The following is a 17,369-nucleotide window of genomic DNA, read 5'->3' on the forward strand; positions in this document are numbered from 1 at the left end:
AAAGACAGAAAAAAAACACACAGCGTATAAATTAACCCGCGCTGAGGAATGTATACACATACACAGCTATTGTTGCGAACATTGAAATCCTTGCACTTTCAGTCAGTCCGTTAATGGGAAAAACATTTTCGCAAAAATTTTTATTCCCCTTATGAGAAATCGGTAATAGCGGAAACGTGACTTCGATTAAGAGCGCAATCCTACCTACATCTAAATACCCATAGCTTTTTTTTCTTCTTCTCGATGCTGATAGGGGTGTAGCAAACAAAAGAGGAAATGGTAACGACACGTCTAACCGGAACCGGACGTGGCGACGACGATGGGGTTTCTCGTATTCTTCCCCGGCCACTAATTGTTTTGCGCAAATCCCTTCTCCTTTTGCTTATGGTCATCAAAATACGAAGATAAAAGTCCGAGTTTCTTGCATCGGAAATACGTGACCGGCGTGGAAACAATTACGTCGATATATACATTTCATATACGGCGAGAAGAGGTTTATCAGAAACACACAGAAAAATGAAATTCCAGTTTATTGACATTTCTCGACGTTATATGGATGGGATATGATGGTGTTTTTATGTGTGTGAGCGTATATATATATACTTTGTGCCTCCTTCATTTCAGTCTTTCGCCAGTTTGGATTGATTCTAGGTAGTTTTTCAACGCGTAAGCAGACATCTCGTGAAGGGAACGGGGAGGCCCTACTATCTTTTCAGATAAACTCCGTCGCATATCCCCCATTTATTTTACAATGTGGTGTAACTGGTGGTATACACAGATATATACAGGGAGGGATACGAGCGGGGTGAATGACTGCCGGAAGTATCGGAGCTCCAAACCGGATTCGGTTACCTACAAGCTGTTGCTAAAGCACACCGAACATGTCTGTGTTGTGATGCATACATACACGCTGCATGCAGACGTATATACACACAAACACACACACTTCATCAACATCAGCATTATTATTAGCAAATTGAATCATTTCATTAAAAGCAAGGTCACACGCTGCGAGCGGATTCTTTAGAAATTTGCCCTGAATAACGAAAATTTCACCTTCTGCTTCTCTTTCAATATTGCGGCTACTGCTGTTGGCGTCTTGACATTTTGCAATTTACATCACCAATCAAGTTTACCAACATAACTAAAATAATCCATTAAGCCCCGCACTTACAAAAACATCACAACTCTAATCAACTGAAGAAGCTTCACACATTTCCTAACAAAAACCACAACTGCTTTGCATATATCAGGGGTAGCCAAACTGTGGCTCTCGAGCCGCATGCGGCTCTTCAAAAGTCTTGAACACAAATATGATATATTTTATTAAGATTTTTTTTAAATGATTATACCAAAAAGTTTAGTCTTGCTGCAAAAAGTCTGGCCACCTCTGGTATAATTAACGCCGAAATGTATTACGTATATCAAATATCTAAAACTTATATATTTTAATACGTTGACATTGTTCTATTTCTATTATAAATCTAGATTACTAAGTGATTCGAGCAACGATAGTTGATATCAAAAAGTAAATATACGATTGGTTCGATAGTGCTAATGTTAGTGCGTGTAGATTAACTTTAGAAATATGCTAAAATAAACATTGCCTATCCAGAAATTAGCATAACCGAAAGTTCGGTAAAATCGGGACAGCTTGAATATACACACACACATATTTATTCCCTCCGAACACTGAAATATTCGAGCCGCACAATTCCAGTTGAATTAGGGCCATCCCAATGGTAAAGTTACGTATAACTTGTACGCCTAGGGAGATTTTGGAAACCAGGGAGGCGTGATTGATAGCCTTCGCTAAATCTAAACTGTTTTTGTCCATCCACTTTACAACATTCTGAATACATAAAATTCATTTTACAAATATAATTAATAAAATATTAAGTAACTAAAAAAAAACTTGTAAAGTAAACAAACAGTAATGACATTATAATATTAGTTGTATCGGTAATTGCATTTATTAGGTTTCCCTTGGATGGAAATCCTTCAGCCATGTGTGTGCATTGTGTGAATACGTGATATTACTACTAAATGATCTCGCTGCTGTTAATATTCCAGTTGAAGGGAAACTTTCCAACAAATACAGTTACTTGTATTAATATCATTCTCACAGTAGCATTAACGTTAATTACACGTTAAATAATGCTTTAAGAAAAAGAAACTGTACATAAAGTTACATAATCATTTAAATTTCATTGTACTTATTATGAATGGTATAAATAATCAAGGTTTATTTTATCTAAAACAAATAATTGTGGTAATAGGATTCAAGTGATAAGATATAACACGAAAATTACAATTTACTATTAACTGTTGCTACAAGGTTTTCCCCAAGGCATGCGAAGATTGTTCAATTTTCCTAGTTTATATAAGCAAAATCAAACGAATTGTTTAGATAACGCTGACGCTTGGAAATCGGTTTAAAGTAATAAAGATTAGTTTAGTATTTGAAGGTAAGCTCTACATTTCTAAACATAATAATCTCATTCATTTATTTCACATAAAACTGTTGCTTTGTTTATAGTAAAACAATTTAAGGTTTAGATTAGTTTATATCAGATTAAAAGTTTTTGAAATGTTGTTGTTTGTAGCAGAAAATGTGGAATAAACGTCTCATATTTCTGAGCTATGTGCCATGATAACATCGCGACAACAACGTTCACTTGGTGGAAACTATCCCTTGAGGCAAGCATAGTCCCTTTGGGCCATTTTTACATGAAAGAAAAAACAAGGAATACAAAAAACTTGTTTGGTTCATCAATATTGTAGAGTGTTTGTACAAAGTCTATTAAAAGTTAATAAATAAATAAACAGCATATTTTTAACACACGCAATATTGAATTTTTAGCAATACTATTTACTGTTTACTTATAAAGTTGTCATATGTTATGGAAGACAATTAAATAAAATGTTGTTTGCAAATTGGATTTCGAGATTTTACTACTTCGAAGTTTATGTTTGTGACATGATCATTCCGGTATTCTCGACGCAGATGAGATCCCTGTAATAATAAATCCAATGGATTCATCCGATTGAGTTACATTCAGAGTTAAAGTTAGTTCCTTGCAAGAAATAACGCTCGTTAAATGGGTTTCTACTGGGACATGTAGTGATCGCATGCTCGACGGCAACAGCAAATGCCCAAGTTCGTACTTGACAATATTGTGACTTATCGGGGCATATTTTCGGGGCAAGTTGTTTCCGGTCATTGTTTTCCCTCATCAAAGTTGTTCCAAGCTTTAGCAAACACGAGGAACGCACGCAACGCGCTATATGGGACGTTATTCCCATTCCGACTGTTATTATTTACCGAGTTGTCTAATTGCATCCGTTAGATCTGGGAAAAGGGGGCGGAGGAAGAGGAGGCCGAGGGACGATGAAGTCCGGAGGGGCGGCGGAAGCAGCAGCGGCGCAGTCGGTGACATTACGTAATGGGTTTGAAATGTAATCAGCCGCTTAGCGCTTGTAGGTGTTCGCATGGTATATATTCGAGGAGACCGTATGAAAAGCTTTTGTGTTCAGATTTAAATTACGATACACGCGTTAAAGGGTAAACATCTTCTGCATCCATCCGACGTCTCAGAAGAACGGGCGGTTTCTATTCAAGTAATATTGGATTCCTTGGCGCCCGTTAAAATATGTTTCGCGGTGTTTGTGTCTTCCCTCAATTCATTCCCATCCTCCTGAGGACACCCATTCAAAACTATTTCCTTGTTTCCGTTGACTAAATAAATTCCGACTATTAAGTTTTAGCCGCCGCAGCTTTATCTCTCCACAAAAACTAAAGTCGTGAGGGTCGGAAAGAGAAAGAGAAAAAAGTCTCCATGTTTCTGTTCGCCTCCGACAGATTGTTTGATTTTTAAAAGGAACGGAGGAGGAAAAAGGGAAGTTCTGACTACCGCGCGTCTCCAGTCGGAATTTATAGTTAATGCTTTATCGTAAAACGTTAAATGGACATCCAGACCAACAACTCCAGCAATTCCTCTTCCACCCCCGTCGCCGTCCATTCCACTTTCAGCAAATTTATCTAACAACCTTTCGCAATTTCATTCATCATTTCCTCCTCCTCCTCTCATCGACCCAACAAAAATTTGAAGATGAAACGCGATAATCTTATCAACATAATATATATTTTTAACTAATCATGATACCCTTTATCTGGACAGGAACTCCTACATTTCTCATTTTTTTTCTCCAAATTCTAAATATTATTAATCGAAAAACGCAAATCATTCTTGGATCTTGTTTATTGTGGATTTATTTTTTGCGCTCCCCTGAATAACTCGATGCGAAGAGAGCCTCGAGAAATTCTAAATATTTTCACGGCAAGTTCTCAGCATTCTTACACGCAACGTAAACGAAGCTCCAGTAATAAATACAAGAGGAAAATGCTAGTTTCTTTTTCGTTGCCATCATCATTTGAGAAAAATCCTGCGAGCACTTTCTTCTTTGATAGAAAGAAGGTCTTCGAACTTTTGATTCCAGCAATACTCATCATATTGATATTACTTTTTATCTCATATACAAAGATATGAAGCTTTCTGAAATAGTAATGCTATTCTTCTGGTAGCAGTAATTACAATTAAATTTTGCTGAAAAGGCATTTCGAAAGCTATTACCAAAAAGTTATTTATTCCTTGTTAAATAATCATTTACTTTTAGAACAAACAAACTTATTTACTCATTAAGAAATATATTCTGGATTTCAATATTTCAGAATTTATTGGAAAGGTTAAATAAATTTACTAAAAACAATGTGTAAAAAGTTTTAAATATTTTCGTTATTTTTTTCTTTAATAGATCAGAATTTTTTAAGTGCAAAAGTGGCGGCAGGTCAAAAAGTTTGAGAAACACTGATGTAGATGATTAAATTATTACTATTTTGATTAATTGTTATTATGTAACGTTTTTAATATTTTATAATATAAAAGTGAATGAAAATATTATGGAAAAGAACATAGAATTGAATTGAAGTCATGTTTAAAAGATACCTGAAGTGTTTTTTTTGAACTGAAGCATGTGTTGGAGCGGAAGTGCGCACGTGCTTCCTACATGTTAATCGAGTAGCTATAAAATTATACCCCTTTGTTATAAGAAATAAATGAATCAAAAGATAATATTATACATCACTTCCTGAAAGCACTTAGAACTACTTGAGAAAATATCTAAAAGTCTGTTAGGAAATTGATCAATTTCAAAACTAATATAAATTCATCAAAATTGGTGTAAATATATCAACGAAAAGAAAATGTTATATATCATTTTCTTAACGGACTGAAGATATTTGTGAAGCAAATATAGGACTTTATGTGAAACGATCCCAGGGATGCAATCAAGTGCCGCAGGCCGAGACGACAGCTCCGTGTAAATCAGGGGTTCTTAACCTTCTTTGTGAACCCTAATAAAGTTAAGTTAAGTTAACAGAAAGTTTACGATATGGATTTAATATTTAAATATTTAATAGAAAATATTAATTTAGTCATTAAATATTGTTTACAAAACATTGTAATTAAAATATTGTTCATAACTGTATGATTATGTCGACCTAAGGAGAAATGAAATCAAACAGCAGTAAGAATACAAAAGGTAACAACAAACAAAACAAACATAAATTAAAAGTGAAATGAATGTCGTCATGCAAATTACAATTAATTTTTACTTTCACAATACCTTGTGAAAGTGCTTCATGAAGCAAAGCGGTTGTAGAAAAAAAAAATGCCCCAAATTTTTGTCCACTCCGCTCGGTGTAACAGGGGAAAACATGAAAACAAATGGATTTAATTCCATCGATACTAAATAGTTACTTTGTTTCTCGACCGGGTTTATTGGATTATTATACCCACGTTGTTTGCGTGTTATATAAGTTTATATTGAATGGTAGAGATGTGGGTTTCGGATGAGGGTTTTTAGTGGTGATAAATTTTTCGGGGGAAATTCGATCCACCCTAAGATTGCTGGGGGGTGGGAGGGACGACGATGAAAATGCGAGAGAGGGGAGAGAGTGAGCGAGACAGCACGTGTTACGTATTTCATTTCGTGAAAAAAAAATCGAAACATTTGGTGCAGTGATGCCAATGTCCTCTATCTCTCTCTAACACTCCTCACGTTGGCATCGCAAAGAAGAACCCATAGCATAGATATGGAGAGGAAGGCAAAAATATGAGAGATACTGAAGAAATGTGGGTCTGGTTTTAAAATGCATATGGGGGGGCTATTAGAGCAAGGAGAGTGCTGGTGTCCGAGAGAGTTGGATGTGTAGAGTTGCGCGCGTGGCCGTTCGATATTTTACTAAACCGAAGTATGTCAATGTTTAGGTGCTAAGGTCGCTTAATATCATTTGATTGCCCTCCTTTGGATCCGTCGAAGGCCTCATGCGCCTCCTTTTCGTTTCGTTGCATTTGCCTATATTTAAATTCGCTTTGCAGAACATGTGTCTGTATCGGGTGACATAATGAACGAAGCTAATGCAATTTTAATGCGATCGAAGAGACTTCATTAAACCATCCTCTAAACATCATTACAGACACACTTCGAACGGATACATCCCGTTTTTTTTTTTCGGTATACTCCTGAAACTGAGATCCCGGTTCGCGGATAATTTATTATAATTAAGAGTATCGTTCTCAGCTAATTACACGGAGTGAAACTTCTCCTTCTACTTCTTCTGATGATGGAGAAGAAGGTGAAGAGAAAGAAGAGCTTTCCAAGTGAGCGTCGCTGTTGCTGCTGCCTTCTCTTTCATAACGCCCGGCAATTTTGAAATGCTTAACTGTAATGGACACAGGGACAACATGAACTTTGCACTTCTTCTTCCTCCTCGTCGCGGCGCGTTTTCTTCCACGAAAATCAAGCGGACGGAAAAAGAAGAAAAGAAAATAAGGCATCATGAATAAAAGCAAGAATGGTTACGCCGGTATTTATATCTCGTCCAATGGTTGACATGCGTTTTATACGCCACGTAACCTTTTATGGGAGAGAACGCATTAAGCTTCTTCTTATAAAGCACCAAGGGATATCCTGGGCGTGTTCCAGCATATTCGCTTTATAGAAATTGCATTCTTTTTACTCCTTCTTCATAGATTCACTTTAATCGGAACCTGTTTCTTCTTTTTTTTTTGTGTAATATTGTTTCTTACTTTTCCCTTTTCTATCGCATTACACGACTTGATTACAAACTAATCACATTATCCGAGTAATGCTATTTATTTTACGAATCTCAAGCAATTATTACACAATTAATTTTATCTTTCTACAACAACACAATATTGATTAAATACAACATCGCAATTCTTCGATAAGAGCAGACATACTTAAATTCGCGAAATTTATAATTATTATGTCTAAATATTTTAAAATAATTCATTTATCGCAAATTTAAAAAAAAAAGTTCACTTTAAATGATTAATTCTACGAATTTCTTGAGAAATATTACAAATTAATCAATTTAATAATTAAAAGTTTCAGTGAGATTTATACATTTTTATGATAAATTTTCTTTGTATTAATAAAAATAAATTTAAGATATAACTAAAATTAAATAATTTAGAAATTAAATTGAAAAGACCTCGATTTGAAATTAAGTAATTTCTGATAAATACAAGTAAATTTTATCTCATTCAGAAGGTCATTTCATTATGATTCTTTTAGAAACTCAATATCGTGAATTTGTTAATAAATAATGTAAAAAAATATTAACAAATCGGTTTGTTAATTTCTTGAAGTATTAAAAAAATATAGAAAAGTTCGTTTGCGTTGTCAACGCTGAAATATGTTTTAGTCACTTTTCTAAATTGTGATGACAATTTATTTTTATTTATACTTTATTACTAAGTTTGTTAATAATACATAAAATGCATGAAATACACATTAGTCTGCAGTTTGTGCTAAGTTAATAATAGTTCAATAATCATCAAAATGAAGTGCAAAAAATAAGTAATTTTTGACAAATGCGAATTTGGAAGGTCATTTAATTTGGATAAGAAGTAATTGCCAACAAAACAAGAGTACATTTGACCCAAATCCATAGAGACGCTCCATTGAGGAAAGCGTAGGTTGTGTGCATAGTTGTTGAATGTAATAGATTTGTCTAAGCCTAAGTATCATTACCTTGCATTTCATAAACAAAAGGCTCTCTAGGTAAAGCTGATTTCACCGAAAAAACGCTAAAAATATGCAAATGGATTTATGCATCAATTCGCGTTTCTGTCTGCAGGAGAGTAAAAATAAAACGTAGTAAACAAACACGTCTAAATTCCGCGCGAGGCACATCAACAACAACACGATGTTTTGCTGTCCGTTTTGCTGCTGCTGCTGCTGCTACTGCTACTGCTACTACCAACGCCGTTCGTTGTTTTCTCTATCATTTTTTTATAGGTATTTACGGTACGGCCGTCGCGTGGAAATTGTAATTCCGCTAAAACGGCGGTCCGTCCGGCCTTTTCCCAAAAAATTAGGTTTTAAACGATATTTGTATTCATAACCCGACATCCACCATAGTCTGCCCTCCGGATGTGTGAGTGTGTGTGTGTATGTATGTACATTTATTGACCCGACGCCGGAATCGATCCGGACTCCTCTCCGCCACTATCAGACCTAAAGCCCAACTGGCATCCGACTAACGTTTCCGCGGATAAAGCACTGATTACAACGCTATTCTTCATATTAAATAAAGAGCAAATCCATCATCAAAAGAAATACACTGTATATAAATATTTGAAGAGCTGTACGAAGCACACTGATTTGATGATACATTTTTGGTAAGGAGATGTTATATTAAAAATGCGGGTTTTCCGGGAATCGCGCTGTTGGAAATCGAGGAGCACATTTTCCAGACGTTATGAATTATTTGGGCAGCAATAAAAGCTTTCGGAAACGCTATTGAAATGGAGGGTTCGCAAGTACGAACTTTCATGGAATAATAACATTTCAAACGAAGCGCAACCAGGATGGATGGAGTAGTAGGTTTTTGGTTCTCGCTGCAGGTAATCGACAACCAGTGTGACCCCTCGCAGTTAATCCAAACAAGAGATGCTGATTATTTGGAGGGAAGCCAAAAGCTCGGAAGTAATGCACGACTATGGATAATCCGACCAAGATGACGGGAGAATGAATCGAAAATTGTTATTCCGCTAAACGGATTTTCCAGGATCTTCAGCAACGATTCGAAAACAACTCCTTCATTATTACAGTTCGCAGAAGCGCACATTACATCTGAAATTCGTACCATTTGCATAATGAATTGAAGCAAAAAAAACCTATTTTTTTTTCCAAACAATTATTGGAACGAAGTTACGTGCACAAGAAGAAAAAAAAGAGGAATACGATAAATTGTATTAAGCGTTTGCCCTTGAACCGGAATTCTTGGTTGTAATGGCGATGCGAGCAGCAACAAAATTGGTTACAATCTCGAAGCGCATTCCCCGAAACAATAATCTACCTGGATTGGAGAAAAAAAAGAGACAGTTTCGCGAAGTAAAAAGGATCCTCAAATTATCGGAGGATGGATTGAAACGTTACTCGGTTATCCGGAATTCATTAGTTTTAATTAAGCGTTTCCGTTTCGGTGAGGTCGCTCATGTGTCGTCGATGCAAAATGAACAAGAATTGGAGGATAATGGTTTCAGCAGACATCCGGAAATTCGCTTCTTATCGAAAAGCGTTTATTTATTCATAATAAGTAGAAGCAGCAATATAAAATAAATAAAAAAGAATGCGACAGAAATATGGTTATTGTGTAAATATTTAAATTAGAATAACTGAATGAGAGAACAGAGAGACAAGGCAATATTGAATATTAAAGCTCTCAGAGAGAATTAACAAAAATAAAATAAGTAAATTGGCTAGTAAAATCCAGGATTAATTGAATTGTGTCAATACTGCACGGATTGGGAACGGGCGAAAGTAAAGAGTGTTTAGAAACTTTCCGAACGTGAAGCAAACTTCGAATGTTTAGCAGCTGAAGGCTATTTTCGGTAGGGCGAAAAAAGGGTGTTTCAGGTAGATGAAACTGTATAGATACAAATGCTCGCTCTGAAGGAGGAGAATTTTCCCTCCGACTACACTACAGTTGCACAAAAAGCCCCAAAAAAAAATATTTTTTCCTACAAACGTGCTTCCACTATTATTATTTCTACGAAACCCGCAACTTTCTCCATATTTATCTACGAAATTGCAAAACAATTCTTTGTTTGTTGTTGCTAAGATAACAAACCGTGGAAATCGGAGAGATAAACGAACTAATAAATAGGTTGTTCAGTTCGAAACGAACTTGAAATAATAATAAATAAATAAATAAATAAAAAGTCGTAGTGGAATACCGAGTGGAAAATATCAGAGCTCGTGAATATAATGTGGAAACGATCGCTCGTTAAATTACCGTGGAAACATTAAAGGGGATTCCCCCGTTTTCCTTTTTTATCCGTGGCGAAGCGCATCCCGAGGATCCGTCCACTCCGCGATGCACACAATTACCTTTTGGCAAATATTTATTTACACCGTTCACCTCTTCTCTCATATATATATTTTTTTTATTTGTCCTCTCCCGGCTTTGTTCCAGACACCAATGTTTACAACCCACGCTTTGTTTAATCGTGTTCATAACTAACTAAAGTATTAAACATTGTTTCGGTTTTGGATACTGAAGTCGGGATGCATCAGGATTATTCCAACAAAAAAAAATAGGTTTTGTTCATGGTTACTTGCGCTGTGCTCATCCTGTTCTCTTCCTCCTCAACGTGGGCGACCCATAGACCGCACGAGTCAATGGTGAAGGTCTAATCTTATACTATTCTCGTCTTCAGAGTGGGCGATACTAATGCTCACACTCTACGTGCCAACACTGTAATCATATTCTATTCTTCAAGTATGTAATAGTCGTATACTGATTCTGATTGGGTTAGTCAATAGTGAAGATGACCAAACACACTTATTCTATCCAATACTCAAAATTAACACAACTTCTTTTTAAATCAAGACGAAAATCACTGTATTTTTAACCAATTTCTAATTACTCCATTAATTGTAAGAAAACCTTTGTTATTATAGAGACTTCAATGCGATGGATCACTTGTTAAAGTTTGTATAAGATTTGAGGTAAAATTCATGTTCAAATATACTTAAGACCTAAAAAAGATAAAGACGTTCTAGTCACATTGATAATCAAATCTTTTAAAGCTTTTCAAAACTAATGTTTCAATTCCACAAAAACCTCTGTGTACACGATGAAATCCAAACTAGTTATTAGTAGTTTTCAAGAATTCATTAGTTGTGTCATTCAAACAGCAGAAAACAGTATTAACATTTTCACCTTACACAACTTGTGATCACTTTTAATGCTGTATTTAGATAACGTCTCAACTTTATTATTGCAACCAATTGAAATGTAATTAGTGATTATTTTTGTAACACCAAGGTTGCAACCTTTCGTCATTGAATCGTTTAAAGATTATATTTTTAAAGTAAATATTTTGTAAGAAATCATACTGGACATACAATATATTTGTTTGATCACCTTATTAAATTAATTTGAAAATTTAACAATATTTTTAGAGTTTTCCCAATATTTTTCAGGACCATTTCATAATAATATTGATGTTGTCAAATCTAAGTTTGGGAAACACTGATCGATGAATCAGTTACTGAATCATAATGATCATTCATTATTGTTATGATAATAATCTCTGGTTGTTCACAGGCCGTGAAAGAAGTTAATTGTTAAAGCGTAGTTTTATGGAATACTATAAAAAAAAGTGGATACATAAAATATGCAGTTTTAATTAATCTGGAATGGTTATTGCGCGCGTGGATATATTACATTGTCAGCTGGTAACAGAACCAAAAAAAAATGAAGGCTCGAATGTCGAACGGGCCACTTGCTTTTTAGGTCGTCCGTTCCAGTTTCACCCTCTTCCCTCCTGCCCCGTGCAGAAGCTTAGTTTTAAGCAAACATTAATTATCAAAATGCACTTATCGCGCACAGTAATAGCAACAATTAATCAGACACCCCCTCGCGTCTGAAAACTTCATTGAAATTCAACCACGCTTCCTCCTCTTTTCTCTCCTTTAAACTAATCCGAGGAATACGGATCACGCGTTAAACTCTTTCTCTCGTCGCGTTATTATTGTTTAATCAAAGAGGTTAAATATAAGCACTCAACTGTTTGTTATTGTATCCGTTAAACCGAGATAAAGCGGTGTTTAGCACCAAACCAAATCCACGCCGAAAACCAGTGGGAAACCCGCTGCTGCTGCTGCTGCACAGAGAAACGCTTAATTCATAAACAGGCGTCTCTACATGTTTATGCGCAAGTTAGTAATGAGTTGTGCATCCAATTAAAATAATTTAACGTTACAAAAATTCCACACAGTTAATTTATTACAAACTCGTTTACTGCGTTATTATTTATTCGTTCTCGCTCTCCTGGCACATCCTCATGAAACCATTCTTTCTGTGGAGGAATAGCCTCGAGGTTAATCCCAAAAACGATGAGAGATTAACCAAATCATAATTACAATTAATCCAAGATCAGTGGATAATCCACAAATAAGCTTTTTGCAATATTTTTTTTTAGATAATTATTTAATTAAGGTTTTATTGGGCAACAGCGTTTATTTGCCACTAAATTGCATGGAATTAAAGTAGAAACTTTTCCTAACCGAGAGAAGAAACCTTGTACTTAATTTTCAGAAACGTCAGGTAATAGAGAAACTTTGGCTTCAAAACAGCAAAAAAAACTTGTAATATAAATAACATTTATAATAATTCACTTATTGAATCAATAAAATTTTCTTAAACAATTATAGAAATAAATAAATTTAAGCAATGAAATCGTGTCCTTCAAACAGGTTTATCAATTACATTATTTTTGCGAATATTCATCTCCGACAATTATTGTAATTAAGTAAAACAATAATATAAAAAAAATCGTATTTCATTGTTAAAAGTTTTGTTAATTCGTTTTGAATGTGTAAACAAAAGTTTCGAAAACATATTTCACAAGTTTATTGGCAAACAGCGAACGTTGTCCTCCGAGCACATTTATCTGCTATCATTTGCGTTTTATCTTATATTTATTCGTTGAAATGTTTCACAAAATTGCACGAAAGTTAAAAAAATATATATATCTGGTTTCTAACGCGACAGCAGAGAGTAAATCTTTCGAATACAAACGTATTAATCATATTTTCATGTACTTCGATATTAGATAATTAATGAAGAACTCTATGAAAAAATCTAATAATAAACTTTATATTTAATAATAGAAATTATTTTGTAAAATGAAAACACATAAATATTTTAAAACAACTTTTTCTAATATGAAAAATATTTTTTTTGTAGTAATCGAATAATATTACATAAACATATTTTCCAAGAATTTGTTTACGTTTTCTTTAAAGATTATTTTTTTCTGTTTTTCCCGTATTTGCTGTTAAATATAAATACATATGAATCTTTATACATAATAATACAATTAAAGAATGATTCATTTCCACTAAATAATTAAATGTATATTTAACTTCATTTAAATCAATCTATTGACGCAACAATCAAAAACATTACAATCAATATTGCAATAAACATAACATTTTCAAAAATTTTCTCCGAAATGTTTACCAAAAAATTATTTATAGAATCACATCATTAAATATGAATTGCAAATCCTTTTTTCTTACATTATATCCCGTTATTGATTCTTATGTTGTTTCCATCCCAATTTCCGAATTATTGATTGATATTGCGAGACTTATACCATTTTATATACACATTATGTAAATGAGTTTTTCTATGAGACATGAGCTTTTGCCATTAAACTGATTTGTTTAGATCATTAATAATAATAGAATTTAGCAAATATCACCAACTAATAAATTATGATTTAAATCATTTTGTTTAACCAATTGAAGAGTTAAATGACTTTTTTTCAATTGCAAAATAAAAATGTGTTGGATTACAAAAAAAATATATGTAACTTATTAGATAAGTGCGATTAGCAAACACGATGAAGCGTTGTCAGCTGTCCTCCAAATGTATTATCAGTTATCAATAAATATTAAATAATAATAATAACATTTATCGACAACAAACACAATATCCGTTGAACCTGCGGTCGCTCCGATTCAATAATATTATTTCCAATATTCCAACTGTTTTCAACATATTAAATTATAAACGAACACAATTTATATTGTGTTAACGTTGCGTAATGTTACCAATATTTATTTGTGTATTATTTAAATAGATTGATTGCTTGATTGATAAAATACGATCGTTAAGCAACAAAACTTGGATGGGTGAGAAGTATATTGAAATATAATTGCTGTTTAGATAAGCTATTATAAAATAATTATTCCACACTATTATTGTGATTCAATCGTTTACAAAATAGATCACAAATGCTGCTGTTTATTGTTAAGAAATCACGTTTTGATGTTTACATTAGAATTTGTTTTGAAAAATCACTGATGTTCAAAACAAAATAATTATCATTTAACAAATACATTTCATGAAAAAAAAAAGCACAATTAATAAATACAATTCACATTTGTCTTTACTTATTTTCTCAATTTATCTATTGAGTAAATTTGAAGGCGGATAAAATTAATTGGTTAAACTTTCCACGTGGATGCTTATGGATAAGTACGAACAGTTTATGAACCAAATCTTAATTAGCTTTGTACAGTTACGTGTTGGCAATACGAGTTTATGATATTGTTACAACGGTTAAGTTCTTGATCAGCTGTTCGCACATAAAGTATCAATTTTCATGATATTGCTAAAATTGTGTAACATTGCTAAAACTTATAATCTTAAGAAGTTGACTTTGTTTATTTGCTTAATATCTTTGTGGCAATTGTTATTAATGATTTGATCAGCTGTTCATGTCAAGATTGGCCAATTTTCAGTATATTGCTAAAACTCACGAACGTTATTATCATCATATTACAGTTAGGAAGGTAAGTTTGATTCTTTTTATATATATTTGAGGGGAAACTTGTAATTTATGAATAACATTAGTTTTAGAAAGTTCCACTCTCCCCATGGGAGAAATAGTCGGTTGGTATAAGTGAGTTGTGTCACCTGTCCTGAAATCAGAAGTGCGTTTGAACAAAGGAAGTAAGGAAGGAATAAAGTAAAGGACTTGAGAAGAGGATGATGGTGAATTCCTAAATATTTACAGTGATGCAAAGCACATGCCTGGCATCGGAATGGCGCTGGGTTGGTCGGTGATCGCGGGTCATGTGTGTGCGTGCATCAGCTGGCCGATCTGGATGATCATATGATCACCAAAAACAGAGACGGGTAAAAATAAATGGTGGCACACAGCTGCTGGCGCGGCGCGCGAACGCCACTGCTTTTATATTGGATTTAGTTGTAAAAGTAGGGCATGCCTCTGTGCTGCTCGCTGTGCCTCTGGCCGCTTGTAGTGAGGTTATGTTGATCGTATTATGGTGGGCATGTAGCGCAAGTTTAAATACCACACCATCGCAATGCCAATTGCCAGAAGAAGAACCAAGCACGAAGAAGAAAGGAAAACGTTAAATAAATAACCTATCAAAATAATAAATATACGTTTTAAAGAAAATGTTGTATTTGTATCAGTACCTCTTTCGGAATAGCATGTCGGGCGGATGTGGGTCTCGAGCTCATCTGCCGTGTACTCAACTTTATCACTAACTTTGGTCCTTTTCAAAGCTTTGCCCATATCTGTGTCCGAGTCGCCCTCAAAGAAACCGCTCTCTTTGGTCTTCTTGTGGCAGCGCATCTTCGGGTAGGCTGAGGAGGAGGATGTCCGGTCGCTGTCCACCTCAGCTCTGTCTGATCTCCTCGGAGATGTCTTCGTGGTGCTGTTCCAGCCCGGTGTTATCTCCTCATCTCCTCTCGTCTTTCCATCAAGCAACGATCAAAGAGACAAACGGCACATGGAGCGCAACGTCGCCGAAGAACGGAAACGCATAAGTCAACAATGTTGATGAGGAGGAATAGAGCGAGCGAGCGAGCGCCGTGTCCCACTGCGGTTATCCTCCAAGAAATAATCTATATTCAATTCACTTCAGTCACCAAAAACCACTGCACATGTACTTCAAATAATCCGTGTGTTGTGTGTTTTTTGTTTTAAATTTAATTCTATTACTGCTGAGCGCGTTGTTTTCAATGGACGCGCGACTTTCATTCAAGTTTGTTGTTGTTGTTGTTGTTATTGCAGACAAATTATCCTTTAAACTTTTCGCACTGTAACAGTTCCCCAATATATAATAACAACACAGCAACGAAGTAATAATAAACTGAGGGTAGTAACACTACTGTGTAATAATCCTGCTCTTCCTCCAGTTATTTGTTTATTTAACAATTTGTTGTATTAACTTTCTGCATTAGTTGTGTTGTTGATGTTTTTGTCACAAAAGTTCTCTTTCTCTTGGTCTCCGCAGTTGGTTGCTGCAGTTTAGACGAACGCAAACGTAACTGCCTCACGCCACGCGACTGTAAGTAACTGAATTCGACTATTTTCGCGTCTTGCATGCTCCCATGTTCTTGCTCCCCACCACCGCCGCCGCCGCCGCTCACCGAAAGCTCATTCTATCTGGCTTGTAACGCCGTCTCCGTCCCACCGACGGCCCGACTACCACTCTCCCTCTCCGTCTACAGCGCTCCACTCTCCCACTCCGTCGTCATTATGTCCGTATCACTATATCACTACAGTTACATACACATCATTTATAAACATTTAACGGCCTTATTAAAAATGTTTAACATTTTCGTTCGCCGCACAGACACACACAATTCGAACGGAATTTTACTTCCACAACACACAAAACGTAACGCGCACTCTTTTTGTTTTTCAATATCTGCTCTATTTATTTATTTATTTATTTATTTTCTTGTTTGTTTATTACTGACATTTAAATATGTCAACAAAGTTTTACCAACCATTATTTTTAACACGTATAATTTTTTTACAGGATATTTGCACTTATTTGTTTATCACTGACATTTAAACAGTTTTACCAACCAATTTTAAAATTATTCTTTAGATATACAGGAAATGGGTCTATATCGCAAGACCGTCTATTGAAAGCCCGACGTTCGAAATCCCGACATTCGAAATCCCGAGTGTATTGAAATCCCGACGTTCGAAATCCCGACTACCATAATCCCGACAATCGAAATCCCGACAAATTAATAATCGGGAAAAAGAGTCATCGACCTATTAAAATATAGTACAATAATTTAAAAATGTTATTGTAGAAATTATAATAATAAAAGACACTGTCGGAGATTTCGATTGTCGGGATTATGGTAGTCGGGATTTCAATACATCGGGATTCTGTGGGATTTCGAACGTCGGATTTCAATACAC

General features: G+C 34.9%; 1 protein-coding gene across 1 annotated transcript in view; it reads right to left on the reverse strand.

Annotated features, from left to right (window-relative positions):
• Positions 1–16,569, reverse strand: part of LOC108558195 (ribosomal protein S6 kinase alpha-5-like) — a 69,771-nt gene extending 53,202 nt beyond the window's left edge. The window contains exon 1 of the mRNA XM_017915028.1: positions 15,617–16,569. Within this exon, the coding sequence (XP_017770517.1) occupies positions 15,617–15,776 (160 nt within the window). The 5' untranslated portion in view covers positions 15,777–16,569. The remainder of the gene's footprint in view (positions 1–15,616) is intronic.
• Between the last annotated feature and the right edge of the window lie 800 nt (positions 16,570–17,369).

The sequence above is a fragment of the Nicrophorus vespilloides genome, unplaced genomic scaffold (assembly GCF_001412225.1).
Source record: "Nicrophorus vespilloides isolate i.1.1-1 unplaced genomic scaffold, Nicve_v1.0, whole genome shotgun sequence".
Lineage (NCBI taxonomy): Eukaryota > Metazoa > Arthropoda > Insecta > Coleoptera > Silphidae > Nicrophorus > Nicrophorus vespilloides.